We start from the raw sequence: 23,375 nt of genomic DNA on the forward strand, positions 1-23,375 counted from the left end.
CCTGTGCAGAGTTCTGCTGTATATGTCTGCCATCTATTGGACTTTAATGAAACACCACTTTGCAAATTCATTTCAGACCAGTGCATCCACACTTTGACACAGGTGTGATGAAATGCAAACAGTTTAACTCACGAGCAAAGTTAACAGAAACAGAGATAGAAAACTAGAAAAGTTCCCTCATCACACTGAAAAGAGCACAGATAATCTTCTCTATCTGAACACACAGCAGATATCAGAGGGAGAAGTGAGCAAAACCACAGCAAGCTGGTATTGCCCATCCAAAAAGAAACATTTCTGTGTTTATGGTAATGAGAAACAGTGGTTTGTAAAATAGAGGAAAAAAATAAATACCCCAAAATTTATTAAAAGAACTCACTTATATCCTATAACATGTGTTGCGGTGGGAGCTGGTGAGGCCGCCAGGAAAAAGAGGGAGTGGGTGAGTCCAGGAGTCGGCCGAGCACGTGCCTCCCGAGGTCCTCTGGTCTCTGTCTAGATCAGTCTGCCACACCAACCCCCGGGCTAGACTCTCATCAGACCCATACCCAGTCTAGTCTGAGCCAGACACCGCCATGACCACTTGTACTGAGAGGCCTGACCACCATTGTGCCACAGTCAAGTACACAAACAAACAGCGCAGACACACACAGGTCTGCTCCCCTGCCATTACGTCGACTCATCAAGCCCACTCGGCTTAGTCATACAATCGACTTCCAGTGCAAGCAGCTCCCTCTTGGCTCCGGATGGAGTATCTGGCAGAAGACATTTGCTCATTTGTCCCCACAAATGTATGTGGTTTGGTAACGCTGCGAGGCACTGCTGCCCCAGCTTTTCTTACTGTCCAGATTCAGAGGCAGCCAGCCCACTCCTGCGTAACGTCCTCCCACACTGTCTGGCTATATGGCTACGCGCTACGGCGCTCATATTTGGCAGTTTATGTAGGATTTCTATGGGTTTTGGTATGGATTACAGAGGGGGACAAAATACACAAGTACATTGTTTTCAAAACTGAAAGTATTTCTCTTAGTAGCGAATTACTGAAACTGACTTTCACCCTTTCTTTTATCTGAGCTACTTTCAAGTTATAACAGACTTGTGTAAGGCATTAGTTATGTGATCCTGTTTTAATTAACCTGAGAAGTGGGCTGATTCTGCCAGAATTGTGCAACTCTTCCAGGAAACTGAGTTACTGTAAAATCAAGAATACAGTAGGTTGCATGAGACACAGTCTGTTTTTCTGGGTCCACCGTGAGAAAAGGTTTAAAATGTCTTCCAAGACAAATCCAGTCGGAAAACTCTATAACAGAAGTGAAGTTGCAGTTCTCTTAACTATTGGCAAGGTAAATAAACTTAGTCAGTGATAATGCTGATTGCTACAGGGTATATGCCACCCACCTGAAAACAGTTTGACTTACTTATGTCAACCAACTCAGCTGAAAATAGTACACGGAATAGATAATAGAAAAACTCAGGGTCTGGAATTTACATCATCAAAGGCTGGCCAATAGCTCTGTTTTCAGTTTTGAGAGTAAATTTCTTCTCACAACTTAAAAAGGACCAACACTGTCATGTATTGAGAAATAGCTGTTCTGAGTGTTTATTTTGTTTAGTATGGCCGCTGGTCTTTTCTCTCCTACCCCTCTTCTGTCTGAATGTCAGGGCTTCACTGGGACAGGCTGACATTAAGACACTGTTCATGTGAACACATGCACACACAAGAATCACAGCTACTTAACACCACTGTTTGCTGCACTGGACAGCAACCATCCAGCTGAAGCCGCGTTTGGAGTTTTTTGGGACACATGCTCTGGACTTCAGGACAGAACTGCTCACTAATGGCCCATTAGAGATTTGCTTACTATGAACTCTCAAAATGCTTGATATGGTTTCTTTTTCATCAGTTAGAGAGAACACTGTCCACTTTCTTTGCCCTAACTTCCTACAACCACAGTTAGAGCACAGCAGAAAAATGATCACAAGAGGTGATCTGCTGAGGAGCTCAGTGTTCTGAAACCAGTGTTTCAGTAGTGTGTCAGACGGGCTACACATGCTATGTGTGAGACGTGCTCCAAATTTTGAGTCCATGTGATATCTCTGGATTTTTAAAAAATTAATAAGTGCAGGAAAACTTTCAGTAATTTTAGGCTGCGTGGAATGGTGATGATGGGGGTTGCACTAGTATTGATGATGACGCATATCTGCATCAGAGATTTACCTTGACTACAGCACCACCTTTTGGGTAAAATGTTTTCTCTCTCCATTTCAAACTGTAGTACTGGTTGCACTCATAGACTGTAAAAAAATGGACGTCATCTTGCTCAGCTCGAGGTGAGGTCACCACAAAAACTGCTCCCCCTGGTGGCTGGCTGCAGTATAAGTCAAAAAAATCAGACTATCCAGTTATTCCAGATGGGCTGTGGTCAAACTTTAAAAATTAATACATCTCGTAGAAATGTTTCTCACATTCAATTGTTGTGGTGATTTGAAGATATCATTTGGCTGCCTTGTGTTCAAGTCCTCTTTTTTCTGAAGAGTTTTGTTTTCAGTAGTTATAAGAGGTTAAAAACAAGGTTTTGTGTCATGTCTAACGATGATTGACAGCTGCCGTTCTTGTGTATTTTTTTCGGAGACTGTAAAATATGGCAGGTAGGGTCAGTAGGTCGGTAGGTAGAGTCAAGAAGTGAAAAGACTCTCAAAAGACAAAAAAAGAATTATTAATTTCGTCACCCAGCTCCACTCAGATTCTCCCAGAATCCCTCACAGTCTTTACTGCACAGACTCTGGCTGAACGACTACTGCCAATGGCTGCACCTGTGACGGGGGAATTTTGGCGTCAAAACTTTACAATGGTTAATGGCAGAACCACGCTGACCACTATCCAATCTATGGTTGCACTGGGTTGTGGGACACAGCCTACTTTTGGCAAACAAAGGTCGCAAAAGCGAATCTTAACACTTAAACTCATCAGTGCAAAAAAAGGATCCTGGATAACCTATTATTAATCTAAAAAAAAAATGACTCTCCAAACCAGGTCATTTGTAATTCTTCTTCTTCAACTATTCAAAAATTTCATTTAGCAGATAATTACGTCCAAAGCAACGTACAACACAAGCAAGAATTTGGACTGGAGAGAAGCCATAGTTATTGTGACTAAGTGTTTGTAAGTTCTTGTGATATAATTTAGATTACTTTTGAATTAATATCAAGTTTGTAAACTGTATCAGAAGCCTTAGAAAATAAGTCTGTTTTAACCTATGGATAAAAACGTGTGGTTATATGGCTCTTGAGCCAACACACACACACACACAAACATCCACTCACACACACACATACACAGCATTTCTTCCCTCTTTTCATGTCGACCACAAGGCTGACCTGCTGGCCCCTATTTCCGCTGAGGAGGATATCCCCCTTCACTAGAGCCTTAAAATCCATCAGAGCAGACGACTTCAAATCCTGATGTATGCGCCTCCTCCTCCATTGTCTTTGAAGAATCTGAAGGCTTTGGATTTGCCCGGGCACAGTGATGATTAGAGTCTCATAGTTCGGGCCTTTACTGACATGTGTTCAGCTCACTTTCTGTCTGATGGGGAGAAGGGTTCTAGTTCACTGAGAAATGTAATTAGGACTGTGGTTAGCTGGTATCCTTGCCCATGGTCTTTAACTACTGCTGCCACCTTAGCCCCCCTTTTTCAGTTTTTCTACCAAAGAGGATTTCCTTTACTCCCAGAGAGACAAAAAGACCATGCATGAAACCCACAACCAACATGTTTGCATGCACACAAAGTATCTTGAGTAGAAGCTTATGTGCTTTGTACCTCTACAGAGGGCACGCTGGGGACAAGCTGCTGATTTAAATCTTCACCATCCCACAACAGATATCGCTGGGTGCTGTGTAAACTGAATTTTCTAAATGTCACTGTGCAAGCTGACGTTCCCCAGACTGCCATGAATAAAGTAAACTGTCTGAGATAGCTCTATTTGCGTGGCTCTGTTGGTGAGCTAATATTGACATGGTCGAATTATCGTAATCAAGTTTCCTGTCGCTGGGTTATGACTGCGGCCAGAGTTCAAGTAGAAAACCATTAGAGAGAGTGTGTTACATTTGGATGAGAATTTTTTTTATGTTTGAAAAAAAAGACTTAACACCAGTCAGTTCACTTTTTTATAAAATACGGTCACTGGGTTACACATTCTAAGTGTACCAGTAATTTACACGCTGTTAATCAGGCGGCTGTGGCTCAGTGGTAGAGCTGTCCCCTCAACCGGAAGGTGGGGGATTTGGATTTCAGCTCCTGCAGTGCACATACCAAAGTGTCCTTGAGCAAAACACTGAACCCTAAATTGCTCCCACTGTTGGTCTGAGGTGTATGGATGGGTGTGAATATGGTAGATAATCTGATGGATAATAGAAAAAAAAACTCTGGTGCGGATAGGTGAATGACACTATCAATGTAAAGCGCTTTGAGTGGTCTGAGGGACTAGAAAAACACTATAGACATACTGGTCCATTTACCATTTGATCATATCATTTGGTGCCATTTCTCAAATGCAGTATTTTTTGTGCAAAAATGGTACAGTCATAACTTTTTCACTATAATGCATTAAATCTGGATACTATATTGTGCATAAGAAATCAGAGTTTAAATGCAACTGCTCTCATTTCTAGTGTAGGTCACTAATCTCAATAAGAAAATAGAAAGGGACTCTTAATCTCAGACAGAACATTACTCAGGTTTTATTAGCAGCTAAATGTGATTAAGGGAGCTATTGTGGGGCTGAACTATTTCCAGCGGATAAAATTGTTTTATATATATATATATATATATATATATATATATATATATATATATATATATAGAAGAATTAACAAACTAAACGTACTTGGGCAAACAAGATTGAATTCATCTGGACGTGGTGTTAAGATCCACCCACAGCAGTGATTCCTAAAGTGCGGGTTGCAAAAAGAGCTTAGAGGGGGTTGCAGATTTTAATCCACTGTTGCACAGATGTAAACAATAACAATAATTCCATACAAAACCACATAAATAGAAAATATTTGATCTGTTTTCCACATTTTGTCTTTGCAAAAAGACCCCTGAGGGGACAAGCCAGGAAAACACTGGTAGCATTGGCAGTAGATTACTTTTGGAAACACAGCAATATGTGCACATAGGAAGTCTTTTTTTTTTTTTTTTTCTGTCTCTGCCTAGAATGGCCTACCAGTGTCTGACATGTCGGGGGTCACCAGTCACAGTCACTACTATTTAGAAGGTCAGCCATAGGCTGAAAAGTTTGGGAACCCCTGACCTACAAAACCAGATCCACCTCACCAGATGTTCATCACTAGTTTGTCTAATTCACTGTAGGTCTATTGCACATCATACACAGAAATAAATAAATAAACAACAGCATCTGTGAGTTCACCAAATCCCGCATGAAAGTATCTTTAACAATGCGTGACGGTGCAGATGCATTCCGCTTCAACAGCAGTTACTCCAGCTAGCAGTTCTGCCGACTGTAGCTAGGCACACACCACGACAACGAGTACTGCATCTCACAGCGCAAACTTACCGGATCGGCGCAGCTCGGTCCCCAGCAGGGTTATCCTTCATCCCCTCCTCGTTGTTTATCTTCATCAGCAGCAGCACATGTTAGCATCCTCATCTTCGGTTGGAATAAAAAGTTCTGAAATCCTTTGATCTGACCTTTCTTCATCATAAGCTGCCCAGAAAACGATAATATGTGTGCACAAACGTTTGTTTTACTCAATGTATTCATTAAATGGAGTTACTGAACGGAGACACTGCCAATTAAGTTTGTATATGCGAGCCTACGCTCGTTTTGAACAAACCAATCATGTCGCACGACTGCGATAGACATAAGCAGACGCCTGATTGGCTGAGTTGATGTGCTGCTGCATGACGTCAGCACATCCGCTACGTAGGAAGTCGTAGGTCTGAAAAATCAAAACAAGTAGACGTGAACAGTGTTCACATTTCAATAATTCCGGCGAATTAACTTCTTGTTAATTATTATAAAGTTAGAACAAATTAATACATTTACTGTGAAAAAAAATGAAACTGACATTTCAAGGGGTCATAACTGATTTTTATTTCTTTCCATTAGCAAAGAAACGATAGTTATACTCATCACAGGACATCAAAGATCATTACTGTATTATACTAACATTTCAAAAATAACAATTCATGTACCTTGTAAATGTTTTTTAGGTAGCCTTAAATGCCCAATTTGTCATGCAAGTAGGTGCTGATTATTATTAGTCGCCTCTTATGATAATAAAGTGTTTGATAGATTTTCACATATTGAACAAGTGAACTTAATGAGCCCACCACTGTAACTTCAGTAAAATATTAATTAATTTTTAAAAGAAGTTCAAAATACAAGTATGGTAAATAAAATAGTGTTTATTCAATACAAAAAATATGTCATCTAATGCATACAGTGAGAAAGGAAAGCGAATGGTACAAATAAAGGCTTATAATGTAAAAAATAAAATAAAATATTGCATAATTGAATCATATCCTTTCTAAATGCATGCACTTTCAGTTTTAATACGCTCTGAAAGCATCATTTTTATCAAATGAAGCTTACCATTTTCCCTCTATCTTCTGACTGAGCTTATCAAAATAACAGAACCTCTCATCAGAAGCAGCTCACAGCCTTTCTTCTCATAGGTTTTCAGCAGTAATCAAACTTACTATCACAACCTTGACATTGAGCTATGCATTGATATAACAAAACCAATGTGCACAGTACTGACAACAGGTCAGCTTCATACATGTGGTAAAGCCTGGTATTTGTCATTTAGAACCAAAACTCAGAAACAAAGACATGGACATTGATGATGTTCTGGCTAAAGTCACCCTGGGTCGTCAGGTTGCGCATTGACAGTTTGAGTGCTGTGGTAACTGGACCAATCAGAGGCTTCACCTGGCGAACCACACCTGAAAGAGACAGAAGAAAGAATTTTAAAGGCAGGCATAATATGTGGATTACATGTGTTGTTTGAGAACAAGTCACTTCATGCAAATTGTTGCAAAAGCATGAAATGAGTTGCTGTCCGAGGCTGGTCTTGAGAATCATGAAGTAATAACCATCTCCGAGTTAAACGCTACCTTCAAAGAAGTTTTAAAAAATAAGCAGGCCTGTGTTTTAACTTGAGAGTAAATATAACTGAATGTGAATGTACATTTAAATCCCCCCTCAAAGAGGCTGATGAGAGTCTGCTGCTGTGAAAGCGTTACTAACTGTGGGTTTGGAGAAAAAAAATGTATAAATTAACAGTTTGAAATGACATAAAATCATCTGTCAATCAAAGTTTGATGAAAAAAATTTCAGAGCTGTAGTTGAGGTATTAAGAAATTCATGTATGATTAATGGTAGTATTGTAAGTTAGAATCTCTTCTCTCTCAGGATGAGACAAGGCCTTCTGCTTCACACAGGGATCCCACTTACCCTGTCAGGATTCTGATTTGCATAACCAGCCTTGCTGTACATTAACCATGTTTGAGGTTTTCATCTCATACACGTATAAGTTCAATAAATCAGATAATCTATTGAGTCTGTAAATTAGTTTCAGTCGTATGCTGTCTTAATTGGTTGCTTATGCTCTGCAGACCCAACATATTTGCAGGTTTCAGCACTTTTCTCCTTTGATTTGTTTTGTTGTTGTGTTATGAATTTTAAACTGCCTCCATAAACCTCTGTCATGTTGAAAGAGATAGGAGACAAGAAATAAATAAACTAAGTGCTTATTGAATTCAGTGGATGTTCTTCTGTGAGTGAACATGAGATTACAGGGAGAGAAAATCTTGTGTTTAGTCGGCCTGTCAGCGGGCTTTTTCTCTACAAAGAGACGGTGACATTTCAGCTCCGCACTCTTTGAACAGCCATCGTCAGAGTGCATTCAGGCAGCAATATTCCAACTCTTTCCGCCAGTCACACCTTCAGCTGTTTCATTTCTTTTTCTCATGAAGTCCTTCTCGTTTCTCATGGTTATTAATGAGTCAGTGATGTGCTGAAGCCTTTTGTGCGATGACTCAACGTGGATTAGAATGACTACAAATCACCACATGAGTTATGACACCCTCTCTGTGGTACTTGTAACAAAGCAGTAAAACCCATTTGGTTGTTGTTCACCACAGGACAAATGATGATCTCTTATGCGCCATCCGCTGCGCCCTTTGGGACCCTGGCATTGTGTGATTGAAGATCCCTTCCACCCACTCCTTCTCCTCCCCCTCTTTCCTTCCTGAGGGGGGCCTGGTGTTTGTGGCACCATCACTACGGCCCACAAGGGTAAATGAGTCCCATGTGTTTGATGGAGGGGAGCAGTCATAGTCACGCGATTCAGCCATGGAGGCATTCCTCCAGGAATCCATCTTTAACTCAGAGAGCGGCCAGCAATGGGAACTCAAACTGCCATCGCAGTCTGTCTCTCTCTTTTTTCTGTCACTAAATTTTACTCTCGTCCCTCTCGGAGTCAGATCTGTGGAGACTCCAGCAGATTCTGGTGATAAGCAAATGTTGGAGCGTGGGATGGGGCCCGCTCCTACCAGGGTTGCCCCCTTGTTTTGGTGTTTTGGTTCTCTGTTGCATGGTGACACTACACGGAGGAGAGCGGGGCCGAGAATTGACTGTTTCCGAAGCGTCAGCACCATCAGACAGAGGTGACCTTTGCTTCAACCTAACAACAGCAATATTAGAGAACCATCAACATGGAAAAAGAGATTAAATTTTGAGTCTGAAATTGTTCTCATACATGCACTAACAGACGAAAAACACTGGCTAAACTGAGTGATGAAAACTCAAAGTGAGTTCAGAAGGTTCATGATTTGTCGTGTACTTAGACCAAAGAAAATCCACTAAAGAGCTTCAGTGCTGGGTTGAGTAATCACACAGTGAGGATGAGTAAGATATTATGAACACAATATGGACCACCTCAAAGACAGATGGGCTTCTGTCCATATTAAGCCTTTTTTTAATTGGAGGAAGTGTGGTCTGTGTCTAATGAGGACCAAACTCCATAATAAGGGTAAACCAGGGGCAAGTTTTTTCCGCTGAAGGTTCAAACTCTTTTTCTTTATGATGAAAAGAAGCCAAACAATCTTACCGCATAAATAAATGATGAAATCTTGAAAACAATTTGTGTCTCATATGTATTCAGTACGTCTAAATAGTGCAATATGTGGAATGTGTTTGAGGCCAATTAGTGTTTTGTGAAATGTTTTGTGGTCAAATTAGCACATGTGGGGAGAAACACTGTGTTTTACGAACACAAAATTCTGTTAAGTGCCCAACTGCCCCACCAATCTGTTACACTTTGTCCAAGTGGACTCTGTTCGACACATGATGCTTTGTTTATTTGTTTTTGGTGTTTATTAAGATGCTTGGTAACATAGTGATGATCTGACATGGAACATAAGGTCCAACCTTCCTAGTCAGCACGCACTGGGATTTCAATGTTGAGTTGCAACATAATTAACACACATAGTACGTAAGAAGCTACAGCTGCGTCCATCTCGGCCATGGTCGTTGGAATGTTGCTTCCTCTTCAGGTGAACTGACACTTTTTCGATACACAAGCGGCACTGCTTAGCAAAAGGGGCATGGCGCCTCCATGGTGGGATGTTCTCAGCCAGAAGTATGATTCTCTTTTCTCTATCTTTATGCTGACAAGACTAGGTCTCTATATGATCAAGCAATGACCTTAGTTGTACTGCTGTGTGCATGTAAATGTACTGACCTTGCCCCTGATGAAGCCAGCTGTGAAACTAGATGCTAGGTTAAGTGGAGAGCAAAGTCTGTGTTTATGACCATGATTTTGTTGTTGTTGTTGTTCTGGCACAGCTAGATAAGCTCTGACTAGTTGTCAGCTACTCTTGGATTGACTGGTGCCAACCACTGACTGTATGTATGACTGTCTAAATCAACAGTCTGTGACATCACCACTATGTTTCTAAAACTGAGGTTTTGAAGTAAGTCAGTGGCCATACTGGAAATGGGGTAGGCTTTGAGCCTCCTCACCACCACTAGCTATTGGGCGCCTGCCTGTCAATCGGCCGAGCTGTACCTCTGATTAGGTTAACTTGTATTTTTAACATCTTCTAAACTGCTGAGTGAGAAATAAATCACTCTGTACAGTGTGTAAAAAAAAAAAAAACATGTTTTTTTATTTCTGCTGTGAAAATGTCTCATGTCTTTCTGTCAAAGTTAAGACTTTGGTCCTATCACTGGATGAACTAAGCCACTTTAAAACCAATAACTATAGATGAATATGGTCATCCCCATTATAGTTTTGTTTTTGTTTTTTCTTTGTTTTTTGAATCTCTGGAAACTGTTCACCTTCTTCCAGTTCATGAATGTGTCAACAAAAAATTAAAGTGCTCAGATTTCTACTTCAAGTAAGAGTTGCAGTAGTTGATGTTTGGCATTTGTTAAGACTCAGCAGCTTCAGGGTTAAAGTAGCCCAGACTTAAATTAATTCTTTTCATCAGTCATTGTTAAAATAAAATGTGTTTACAGATAACCTGCAAATGCTGAAAATTAGCCCCCTGATAATCCTGCAGGTGGATCATTGGCAGACCAATAGCCTTCACTGGTGAAATGTTCCCTATGACTGTGACACATTAAGAACTGAAATGTTGTCTTTTCGCCTTTGATAAATTGTTTTTTTACACAGCCTAAAGGGCACAAAAGGTAACTATGTTGTTATAATGTGGGCTTGGGCTCAATTCTGCACTGAGAAGCTCGATACCAAAGCTGGTGCATGTGTTTATGGTGACTCTAAGTTTCCGTAAGCTCTCCATCAAAAGCCCAGCAGTATCCTCAATGAGGGGAAAGCATCAGCTAACAGCTGGGCCTCTACATACTCACAGTGAACTTGAGGTGAAACCACAACCGCAAACTCATCTTTAACTTTTTATCCACGGCAAAGAGCCAACAGCCACAGAACAGGTCTACTATGGCTGGTGACTAAACTACCTGAGATTCATCTAAATACACAAGAGGAAGTTTCCAAAACCTTATATGACTGGGTTGCAAGGTCATGCCACTTGGGTGCCTGAGGCACCCTTGCAGGAGATCCAGTTGTCAAGCTTGAAAGGTTTGTGGTGTCTTTCCATCTCACTGAGGTATCTGCAAATGTGACTGTGCTGGCCTGAACAGAAACCATCAAACAAACAGCTGTGCTCTCTGTCCGCTCTCCAAAAACATTCCAACGAACCGTAAAGTAGCCCCTTAAGTAGAAAATAGCCATAAATAAATGCATCCATAGTAGCAGAGACACTGCCACAAAACAAAGTGAGGTCAGTGCCAGGAGGCATTTGTCATCCTTCATGGCTACCGGGGCTGCAATATTGAAGGGTTACATGTAAACAGTACAATTTCTGGGTTTTCTGGTTTCTACAACTCAGCGAGGAAGTGTATGACAGACTCCAAAATGAACGGGTTTAACACCGGAGACAAATGAAAAATATGCATCGGCCTCACCACAGTATTGTATAATGACACACTGGCTGTGGCGCTATGCATGCTCACTGCAGTGAAACCACTGGAGAGTGTCCAGGTGGTGTACAAAGTTACAGTTTTGCAAAGAGGGTACTGGAGGGCATTCTGCAGCATCATTATGGCTAAAAATGTGATGTGTTTTGTAACTAACTATAACTCTGATGTTCTGCTGAGTGTTATTGGCATCAACACGAACAAGGCAAAGAGTTTTTTTTACTGCCTGAAAAAGTCCAGAGAAGCTGAGAGACTTAATAGCTCCCTTGTTACCCTATTAGCTAAGCAACCAATTTAAGTTTTGAGATCCCATCACAAAGCAAAAATATGATCCTTTCAAACATGATCAAGAGTAGAAAAAATGAGTACAAGCCTCTCAGGGATAAGATCTTGACTGGTGCAAAGATGTCCAGTTAGGTTAGGCTGTTCAAACAAGTCTGTCCACTCCACACAGACGTCAGGAAACATGCCCACCCCTGCTCTGAAAGACTCACACATGATACATCAAGGTCAGTTGACGTATCATGTGTGAGTAAAGATCTCTTCAGTGGCTGGTGGGTCATTGTAGGACACCCTCACAATCTGGACAGTGACATCATTGTAAAGCAGCCGTAGGGAGCCGGTTAGTGCTTTTCTAGGATTTCTGTTTTAGCAGTTGTGGGCCTGTGTGCAGCTGAGATGACATAACATGCGCTATTATCTTCACCACAACCTTTGCGCTGTATTGCAGTAACCTTTCAAAGCAAAAGCCCATAACCAAGGAGCAGAAAATACACTCGAAAATGTTTGCTAAATGGAGAGGATTTGACATGAAAATCTGCTGCACTTGCAAATTAAAGTCTGTGTTTGGAGGCACAGAGGGCTTGGATGGGATGTTTAAGTACAATGCTATCTCTTTTGGCATGAGTATGGATAGAAAAAAGCTCATTCATTTTGAGCTATTACTTAAACAAAGTTACATTTTCTTAAAATCACAGAGCCAGACAGCAAAGAATAAATGGACCGGCAAACCAAGAGAGATAACTTCTGAGTTATTGAGACAGTTTCATTGCAAAGATTAAACTTTATGTGTACATACCAGCGTGTTTTTGACTGTGGTATGTCTCTGGGAGCGTGAAGTATCTGAATCACTATCTCTTCATCAGTACATTGATGGGGGACCACCCGAGGGGAGTTTTTTTGTGAGTCTGTGGGGATGTTGGGAGGAGAAGACCCTGTTTTGATTAGCTGTGCTGTTCAGACAAAGATTCCTCGTGGGTTTGGCGCTCTCTGGTGGGCCCGCTGCTGCCAATGCCATGATTCATCCTAACTCGAGGTGTCTGCTTATCTCCGCCGCTGTCTTCAGCTCCTCAGCAGCACAGCCACAAGCAGGAGCCACAAGCTGCAGCGGCTCTGAAGAAGTCATGTCTCACACAGTCGGCTCACATTCCTCCAGCATCTGTGGCCATGACTACCTGCGTAGAGACAAACTGTCCACTTCCTCCTCCATTCATCTTTCTGTCTGCCTCACTGGCTGCCAGCCCTGTGCCCATGGTCATCCAAAAAGAATGTATTCTCTACAGGATTTAAACCACAGAGGCATATTTCAACCAGCATTTCAAAAATGGTAGGAATTTAGCTGCAGAGTTGTGGCTGTACAGTTTCTCCAGAGATTTGCAATAATTCATAGAGGTGATATGGTATTATTTGTCATTATAAAGTAAGATAATATAATTTCTACACAATAAAGCCCTATTTTTGTCACAAAAACTAAAAAGGAATAAATCATATGGCGTACTTCATCAAAGAATCCTGGAGCTGAGGATTTTTTTAAGGAGTCATGGGCTTTATTTCACCTACCATCCACATAAACTTGACACACACCTGCAATTCACATTGTTTTAATAACTCCTACACAACCATCTTAACAGTATAAATGTGCTTCTGTCATCTCTCACTGTTATGGTTTAAAAAGTGACCCATGGGACACAGATGGCCTGGTGGTCTAAGGCTCAAGGCCATTCGCCCTTGAGCTGGTGGTCTGGGTTCAAGTCTGGCCTGCGGCCTGTTTCCCGCGTGTCATTCCCACACTCTCACCCTGTTTCTGTCTCTATCCACTGTCCTATCCTTTCTGATTAAAGGCATGAAAAGCCCCCCCCAAAAAAACTTTTAAAAAGTGACCCGTGAAACACAGACTGAATTTTTTGCTTTAAACAAATCAAATTGAGTAGTGTTTTGTCCAAAGCTAATTCCAAATTCCCAAAAAAGCTTTAAAACGGGCTTTTTGCCACTTTTCAAATGTCAGTTCAGCTAATTAATCTGCAGTGCAAAAAAAAACATAAACTAGCATAGGCTAAATATCCTCCATGCTAATTGGCTAACTGCAATGCTGCATACTAAAGCCCCATTTCCACCAAGCAGTCTGGTTTAGATCAGTACAGACATCCAGCAACTCGTCTTCTTTGTGATTGCCATGTGACACTTTATTACAAAGTGCAAACAAGCTTTGTTTCTGAGAAGGCTTAGTGCAGCAAGGAGAAATACAGCCTCTGTCTGTCGCATGGTAAGTGACGATTCTTTTGACCAATCAGTGGTCTGCAGTGTTGTTGCTCCACCTTCTGGGAATCGGATCTGTGTAGTCTGGCACCCAAACAAAGTGTCCCAGAAAGTGGGACAGTTCGTCTTGGTAACCTGTCTTCACCTTCTATTCATTATTCTATTCATTATTTTTATTTTTTCTCCATATGTCACTGGCCTGTTTAGTATGATCCTCACAGGACTTCAGGCCTCAGTGTAAACCCAGGCAACAATGGGCAACAAAGGTCCCCCACTGTCACTCAAAGTTTATGTCGTGAAAAGTGTAAATTAAAACAGCCCCTTCTGTAAATTCCATGAATTTAAGTTGAACTCACACTTATGGGCACACTTGGGACTGTTGTTACCTGTATCTTTGTGCTGATGCTCGTAGCTTATTGGTTTCAAAAGTAGACTGCAATTTTACTATATACAAACAAAATGGCTGAACCAGGATTTCATTGCTTTGAATACAAATGAAGCCAAAAACAAAACAAAACTTGGGGTATCAAAAATCTTCTGACTCAGCTTACAATCTGCATCCTTTGACAGATACCAGATCATATTGATCATTGGTCAGCTATCAATATGGTTGAATGATGTTGCAGGGCATGTTCTTGTTTAGTTAGCAAAGTGCTTTTGTAATTTTAGCAAGATTGGTGAGTTATTACAATATTTTCTTACTGAAAATGACTTGAATGGAGGTCTATGTAAGAGTTTAAGCAAAGCTAAAAGAAATTCACGTTAAGTACTCCGACCTTGTTACATAGAGGTAAAAAAAAAAATGCATTAGCCCAAGAAACCTTTTCTGGGAGCGCTTAAAGACAATATTGTTTCCCACAATGATTTATGTCACTGACAGATTAGCAAACAGAAAAAGCAGCAGCATTTTGTCAGAGGTGAGAGACTCAGCCCAGAAGTTAACCCGTGCTTCCAGCAGAGAGACCACACTGTTCTTCAGTGTTTTCAAAGGGAGGGCTCATCTATCCACCTGCTGTCTGCCAAAATCAATCATCCCATTATCAGCCCAATCCAAACAACCTGTCGCCAATCAGAAGTGGATGACAGCATCAGTGTGAGCAATGCATTCCTCCTCTGTTTGTGTTTCCAAATATGCTAAGATGGGCCATAAATGTTGTCTTAGGATATCTTCAGTGTCTACCTACCTGCAGGGAGTTTGTGTGGTTGCCAGTGTGCTACCGTTGTTGCCATGGGAATCCGTAACTGCTGAATTGGTTCAGATCATGTCTTCCAAGTGCTGAGGGCCGATTGTGTTTGCACAGATGCGTAAGGCTGTCAGGGTTGTCTACCAGATGTGACAGTGTTGGGAAAGCCTGTGATGGATGACCAAAAACTAGAAGAGACTGGTGTGATTGTTGCTCTATTTGGTGCACTCTTAACCCCTTAAGTGTGCATGTATAAATGTGAGAGGTTGCATGTGCATGTGTCTATTGTGTCTTCAGCAGGCTTGGTTTAGAACTCTGAGTATGACTGAGTGTAGCCGAAGAGAGCATCAGCCAATCGAACCTTTTAAAATTCAATTTTTCATGTTAGCAATGGATTCTTGGGATTCCTAATTGCCTCTTTTGTCCCTTTCGAAAACACAAAAAGTGGCCAAAAACAATGGCCAGAGTTTGCTTGAGTTCACGCACTTGTTCATTAGTGGAGCCTCTATGTCTGCTTCTCTTCACATCCCACCAAGCTGTAATACCACTGTTGGAGACACTGGAGATAGTGGAAACTCAGCTTCCTTAAGTGACACGTCAGCTTCATACAGTGGTTGCACAACAGCACCGCACACGGGCCAAAGCACCAGCAGCACAGCCCACTTACCAAAACCAAGAGGGCCTTCAACGCACAGTGGACGCCACACTTCATGGCGAGCAGGCAGTGACCGTAAGGCACCAGTGCACGAGGCCTAAATTTGGATATGTGATGGGGCAACTGGTGCTAACATGCAAGAGCTGCATCCAATAAGAATCCATCCAATGGGTTTGGGAGAGAAGTGGCTCCTCACAAACACGCCTTTCATGTGGTCGTCGGTTTTAAGTGCTCTAATGCTCGGCGAGACACTGAGGCCTAGCGTGGGGAAATGGAACAATACATTTAACCACATGAAGCAAAGCGCCCAGGATTACTTCTGCACATATTTCTCTCTCTCTTTCCTCTTTTATTGAATTGCAGTTTCCCTCTTTGTCTTTCTCTCTCTCTCAGGAATTTTATTCTTTGCACACACATACATACTTGCCCTTGCAAACGAGCAGCAGTATAAACAGGGAATTACTTTTAAACCCCTTTCACCCACAGGCGCAGACACACTCGGTTGATGAAATATTACAAAATAAGGCTTATCTCTAATGCAGAAATAGACGATTCAAACTAAAGCAAACCATTACAGGAGACTACAACATAATTAAAAGCTCAGCAAACCAAGTGAATTTTGCTACTTTTCCCACATTTTCTAATTGAAGCAGGGTGCGTTTGACAAGAAAACATCTGTTTCTGTACAAGTGTACAAAAGATGAACACTTGCATGCACCCACAATCCAGTCTGATCCAATGACAGTCACACTCTCTCCTCCTCCCTTTCCCTTTATTTCATTCTATAAAGACAGATGTGCATACCAACGGGCTATTGCTCCATCCATTCAGTATGTAAGAAGAAACAGCCCCAACAACTACCATTCTGCCTGCATCCCAGCCTAAAAACAACAAAAAAAAACAAAACAAAGTGACTCAATATTGTCATTTTAAGCTCATTCACCTCAAAGTCAGGCTCAGCTCTGCCATTCCCACAACCCTGGGTCACCACCTGATGGGCCAGTGACAAACAATCTTATGAATTTAACTGGTTTGGTGCCAAAATAGGAAATAACCCTTTTTCTGTACTTTTAGCGATTTATTAGTCACATCTAATATGTTTTAATTTTATGTTCAGAGATCTTCTGCAGAAACAGTTCTGTAGGACAGTTCACTTAAGAAACAGAACGTGGTATTTGTTTGTGGCAGTGAGGTTAATACAAGCTCCCTGGGAACATCTCTACGAAAAGGTAAACGGACCTCTGTAGTGTCTAATCAAGGACACGGTCACACTAGTAACTGTACCATGCTTGAGCACGTCCAGATCGTTTGACCAGTGTGACCGCAGGCCGTACTCTACAGCAGGGGAACGGTACTGCAGGGAAGCAATCGTGCTTGAGTACAGCACGGTTCAAATAGCCAGTGTGGCTGTGCAGGTGGGTTGCGGGTTTTTTAATGCAAATCTGCTCATGGCTTTTCCTCAAGCCTATCTTAAAGGTACTAAAAATTAAATTTTAGAGTTTCCAAACCAGTAACTTACCCCACACAGGGGTAGAAAGTACTTTTTTTTTTTTAGCGTCCCACTTCACAGACGCCCTTTGCAGACAATTTTACGTATACACTAAAGCAAGATTAAGCCACACAAGCTGTCATGTTGTTTGCAGTATGTAGTATGGCTGTTCTGCTCAGTCTGAATTGCAGTTTGCTTTGTTTATGGTTTTGGAAAGTGGAAGTACAGCTAACAGTAAAACGTCTTCTGTGGCATTAAGTTATGGTCATAATCAAGTATTTTTGTTTGTCTTTTATGATTCTTCTAGAAAAAAGCAGTTACCTGTGAGATGTGTATTACATCTGTAATGATTGGAAGTGACTGGTAATCGACCGTTAAACTTTAGCTTTCTAGTTTAGGAGTTGCTCCAGCAAATCATCACAGTAGGTGGATTTAATGCACCTAAAACTGAGTGCACTCCCCCTATAAACTTAAACAGATGATTAGCGCTGTGCTAACATTAGCGCTGTGCGTTGTGGAAAACAGTATACAAGGTAGACTTGCTTGGTGCATGCAGCAAATTTTTCCTGGATATACTAACCTTGTGTATTTTTGGCACACTGCAGATTTTTTTTTTTTTACATACTGAGTTTTGGTCAAAGCTAAATCTAGCGCCAGTAAACTCTTCTTTTGAAAACAACTATTAGCTCTAAAAAAGACTGAGTGGCTCAGCAAATGAACTTGCATGAAATCTCACTGGCCCCATGTTGGACCCGGTCAGACTCTGCTTTCAACCGAACGTGTTTTTGTTACACACCGGTGGAGATGGTATCTACTGCTACAACTTGTTCAGGGCTCTTTTTCTGCATGCTGGTGGTGGCTGAGCAGGTTATGATGAATGTTTTGCTTGTCAAATACAATCACCCATGCATAAGTGCATTTGAAAGACAAGCACACTCTTTTACCATCCATTCAGATCCCTCTAAGTTATTGCAGGGAGTAATGATCAGCTCTTGTTATACGTAGCCATAGATAAGTGAATCAAACAGTGCTTTGTCTGACCACAAGATGATGAAAATCTGCGCCAAGTATTTGGTGAGACAGACACAGGCCTGCGTTTGTCTCGTAAAGCCACTCAGAGGACAACACTGCAAAGAAACAGACACTGACAAACCCCCATGAAGACGATGACAGCTACAAGATGCCACGACATTGCACACACCATAACAGGCTGCGTCAGATGTACTTTAGTCAGGGCATCCAGACATTCCTCAGGGCATATTTTTCTGCCTATTGTGTCTCTCCTCAACGTGCACATGTGAGTTTGATTTGCAATCAAAAACACATGCATTTCAAAATGAAAAAGGGGTAAGAAAAAACACCTCCCATGTCAAAAAGGTAAGTATTTCCAAATCAGAAAAAGATAAGGAAAAAGTGAAATTTGTAAATCTATTATAATGTATTTTAAAATGAGACCTGGATGAAACTGACACCCCAACTTTTGTAATCTCTTAAGAAGTCTGTCAGGCTTCCAATGTCACTAATGCTGCTAATGTTTGGCATCAGCTTGTTTTTAATCCTGACTCCTCAACAAAGTCAAATCCTGTACTCACCCACATACATTCCATTCTCCACCCGCTTGAGGATGTCGAAGGCGTTCTCCACATTGCCCTCTAAGATGTCAAACTTGACGTCGTAGCTGCCCAAGTTATAGGTCCCGTAAGCTGGCACTGTCGTTCTCAGGAAGACAATTTCTATAAGCAGATAAAAACAAGACACAAAAAGCTTTTTAGACCAGCAGCTTTGCCATCAAACTGTGATGGTGCTGTTCAGAAAGCACCAGTTCTTGCTTTTGTGTTTATTTCTCCCAAGACAATAAAATCTAAGAGGCCTGTGTTGTTCGTACACAGAGAGGGTATACACATAGCGTTCCCTATACAAACCAGGCTCAGAGCTTACAAGAAATGACACAAGCTCAACTCCCCTTGACGTTGATTATGAGTGTATGTGAGACTTACGCTACACCCCAGCCAATAGATGCTTGTCAGCTGTCACTTCAGTCAACTGATTACACAGCAGCATAGCATTTACTCTCTGACTGCATGGAGGACATCATAGTGGAGCTAAGTGGGGATCAGAAGAAGTTGCAGTGATTTGGACAACTGTAGGAAAATATATTTTGATGGGTTCTCTGCGATGAAGGGAGGTAGAGGGAGATAAAAGTGGAGCTAAAAGGAAATAAAAGGGGTTGAGGATCATCATAAAAGAGACAAGCTTGCTAGCATCCTGGTAACTAGTTTCTAAAGTGTGCAAGACATTCTTTTAAGAGTTTTAGCTACAAGATTTTTCTTTTCTTAGTTTTTGGAAGGGGGTACAAGAAATTAATATCATTTCAAACTAGATTTTTTAAAACTTTTTTTTTAGGTATCTTTGTGGTTCATTACATTTAAACTTTAGCTGTCTTGTCTGAAGTTCAGGATGGCAGGCTAAAATCATGCTAGGGCATCACACTGCTGTGCTCCCATATGTAAAGTGTGTAAAGTTAGGAAACCTGGCATCTACTGACATTTCAATGCACACTAAATTATGAATTACTGTAGTCACATACTGTATTTGATGAACCACTGGCTCAGTTTGGACAACAGCTAATGTTAGCAACCATCAACCATCCGAGCTAACATTACACTGGTAAAGAAATAAATTCCTATCTTACTCTTCCGCTTCAGGTTTTTATTCTTGGACATTACCGCAAAGTAATTTTAAATTCCAACCTTTGTCCCAGCTGGTAGACTTTGTAGGAAGACACTCAGTGCTAATATTAGCATGTCACACCTGCTGCATCTGGGTCATCAAAGGGTGACCAGTTTCCTTCCAGATAGTCACTCTGTGTCATCTTTTAAGTTTTTAGTCAGTGAGGAAGACATGAATTGTTAATATGTTTCAAATGCCCAACAGATACAACCTGGCAGCTTTTTAAGCTATCAGCCTTTTCCTGTCTGGTAGAATTTGCTGTGAAGAGGCTAAATGCTAATGTTAGCGCCTACTGAGCAGAGTCTGTTGCTTCTGGGTTATCCTAGCTGTTATACTTTTAAGGTTGATACAATTTTCCTCCAGACTTTCTCTTTATCTTTTCAGTTTTTAGTGGATGAGGAGCAATGATTTGTTTATGATGGGTCAAATGCCCTACATTTGAGATATACATCCTGACATAGCATGGTCTTAATGCCTGTGTGACAGTAGTTATACTTTCTGGAAAAGTGCCTTTGCTAAGTTAATGACAGTTAGCCAACTGAACTATCTTCCCAACAATGATTTTTTTTTTTTTTTTAAGAAAGAAAGAATGATGAAAATCAGTGTTTTAGAAACGTTACTTTTTTCAGACCACATTTCTTACAAAGTAAAGTTCTTTTTATGACTCCATTGTGTACATTTTCTTTCTTTTGTGGCATTTTTCCCTAACTGGATTTCTACAAACTTACAGCAAGCCTTTACAGGAAGATGAAAGGACCTGTACTTACCCTCTGGCCTCGTGAACTCTCTGAAGGTGGGAAGGGAAATGAAGGTGTGGGATATTGAGTGTGTGGGGTCCAGAATACAGGCATTGTCATTTGGCTGACATATCTTAATACAGCGGATGGTGTCAGAGCGTTCAAGTCTTGTCACTCTAAAAGAGAAAAAAAACACATACACACCCACACAAAAAAGAAAACACAAACACACACATGGCCTCTGACCTTTAGGTAATGTCTATAGGAAGACTTCAGAGATGCTTTTGGAGTTCAAAGGGAATCCTTGATAGCAGGCTGGTGTGTAACCGAGAAGCCAGCTCAAAAGCCTGCCATGAAGGACAGCTTTAACAGCCAACATTGAAAAAAGTCAAATTTCCAAGTGACTTGGAGGGATAATGAACTAAAGGTGGCTGCAAGTTCATGCTGATGTAAAATTTTGTAGCCTGTGGAGACAGGCAGTGCTATTGATGCGTTTCTGATGCACTATGTCAAGCTGTGTGGGAAATGAATTACGGCACTCGCAGAGAATGATCCACAACCTGCTCAGGAAAATATTTGGATTTGCTGAACATCCCCGGCTTCACATCAGATAATCTCTTGAGGAGGATTTATGGGGCGGGGGAGTGTTCTAAAAGACTCCTAAATTGTGAGCAACATGACTAGACAACTCTCCAGCCTCCTCCCCCCCGGGGCAGCTCTCATCCTATTATTTAAGGCTTTGTTTATTTCACAGACTAATCACTGACAGGTCCAAGAGAATGGAGGGCCCCTGCTGGCTCCTAAAGCTAACGCCACCTAAAGTATTGCCATTCACTACCTGTCTGTTGTATAGGACTCAGAGAGGTTTTGCAGCATTAACAAGCCCATAGATCAAGAGTTTTTTCTTTGAAACCAAGGGGAACTTGTGATTATAAAGCTCTATTGAAACAAAATAAAAGCCCTGACTTTGACTTCCAAGATCTTAAATTGAAGCTTTGTCTTCACAGAGGAGACAAGTCGGTACATGGTTATATTGGGTTATAAAAACAGCCAAGTTGCCATGTACAAGTCTACTTAATGTGTATGGCAGCCATATAGCCGCATTGTGAGTCATGTGAGCCGTGGATCTCTGGAGTTCCTCAGGGGACCTATAGACTGCAGCTCAAAGCACAGGCCCGACTTGGGTTGCAGGGATCCTTCCACAGAGAGCAAGGAGAGAAGCCCCTGACAAAAAGTCAAGCCACCACTGGGTAGGGGCTTGTAATTAGCAATTAGCGGGTGGGTCCAAGTTTTGCTTTGGCCCAGGCCAAACCCACAAAATGTTCTTCTAGTTTAAAATACTGCGGCCTGAGCTGCAGAAAGGCCTGAGCAGGGCTCTAGAGGACGAGGTGAAAGCTCTGCTGGGGCAGAAAGTAAATTTACGAGAAGATAATGACCCAGGGTGAACTGCCCCCCTTCACACAGATGGGCACTTCAAAGCAGGGGCAGCAAGTGGAGCTAATTACAGCTCCGTGTATGTTCGTGCATGTGTACATCTGCAACCAAAGCTCTTATGTGTGCATGTTAATATGTGCACATGTGTTTGTGTGCATGCAAACATGCTTGTGTATGTGTTGTGCATGCACAGATGCATGTCCTCTTCATCGCTCCATGCTTCACGTGGCCCAGCCCAGGAGAAAAACCCCAATACTTTCAGACCAGAAAGAAAAACAGACTTTTTGGATGAAAGTCCTCTGGTCAAGCGTAAGGCCTTTTATTTTTTTGGTAATTATTATTTATAGTCGGCACATTGATAACGCCCCAACACAAACACTGCAGGGCATCATTCATTCTGTGCGCGGTGATGTTACTGCACCACAAATTGTTCAGACCACCGGCCAGAGCCCAGAGCCCCATAACTCAATGTCAGAGAGGAGGAAAAAACCCTCAGTGCGCCACTATGTTCTTATTTTAAGGATATCCCCTCTAGGGACTGAGTGCATCCTTACTGGTCCTGACAGCTCAGGACAGGAGGAACCTACGAAATCTGAATTTACAGTTATTATAAGCCACAGCCCTCAGGCAGCAGCCTCACAGCATGTCAGACTATTTATACCCTCTCCTGCTGGTGCACATTTCCCTCTCCTCTGCCACTGCATCCCATCGCATGTCACTTACTCAGCCTTCATTTGGGTTATCTGTCTGCTTTGGGGTTTGCACCCGCAGTATGCAATGGAAATCTGTGCATTTTACATTAAGCTGAAATTATAACAGGAGGTAAAGAGATGTGTATGAAAATAACTGCTGCAGAAAGATGTATTTGTGGTGCATGGTGACCAATGTTTAGGAAGTGGGAGGAAGAATGCAATAAAAGGCTCAGCTTTGACTAGAATAATGGAGGTGTGGAATTACTGGACAGACATAAAGTTTGCCAATTTTTGGTAAATGCGCTCATGACATAAAACTCAAGAGTTTGGCTCATAGATGATAATAGTGGTAACATTTTTTCTGTTTCTCTTTTGATTCAGATTTGTCCATTT

The 23,375-nt window shown here is 41.5% G+C and overlaps 1 protein-coding gene across 1 annotated transcript in view; it reads right to left on the bottom strand.

Moving 5' to 3' along the window:
- Positions 1-6,472: 6,472 nt before the first annotated feature.
- The window catches only part of fbln1 (fibulin 1), a 38,497-nt gene continuing 21,594 nt past the window's right edge, over positions 6,473-23,375 (bottom strand). The window contains exons 15-17 of the mRNA XM_074678483.1: positions 20,887-21,032; positions 18,982-19,122; positions 6,473-6,968 (exon numbers count right to left, since the gene is read on the bottom strand). Coding sequence (XP_074534584.1) covers positions 6,829-6,968; positions 18,982-19,122; positions 20,887-21,032 — 427 coding nt within the window. The 3' untranslated portion in view covers positions 6,473-6,828. The remainder of the gene's footprint in view (positions 6,969-18,981; positions 19,123-20,886; positions 21,033-23,375) is intronic.

The sequence above is a fragment of the Halichoeres trimaculatus genome, unplaced genomic scaffold, assembly GCF_033239565.1.
Source record: "Halichoeres trimaculatus isolate MK-OKI-2021-1 unplaced genomic scaffold, fHalTri1.1 fHalTri1_scaffold_10, whole genome shotgun sequence".
In the NCBI taxonomy this organism is placed as follows: Eukaryota; Metazoa; Chordata; class Actinopteri; order Labriformes; family Labridae; genus Halichoeres; species Halichoeres trimaculatus.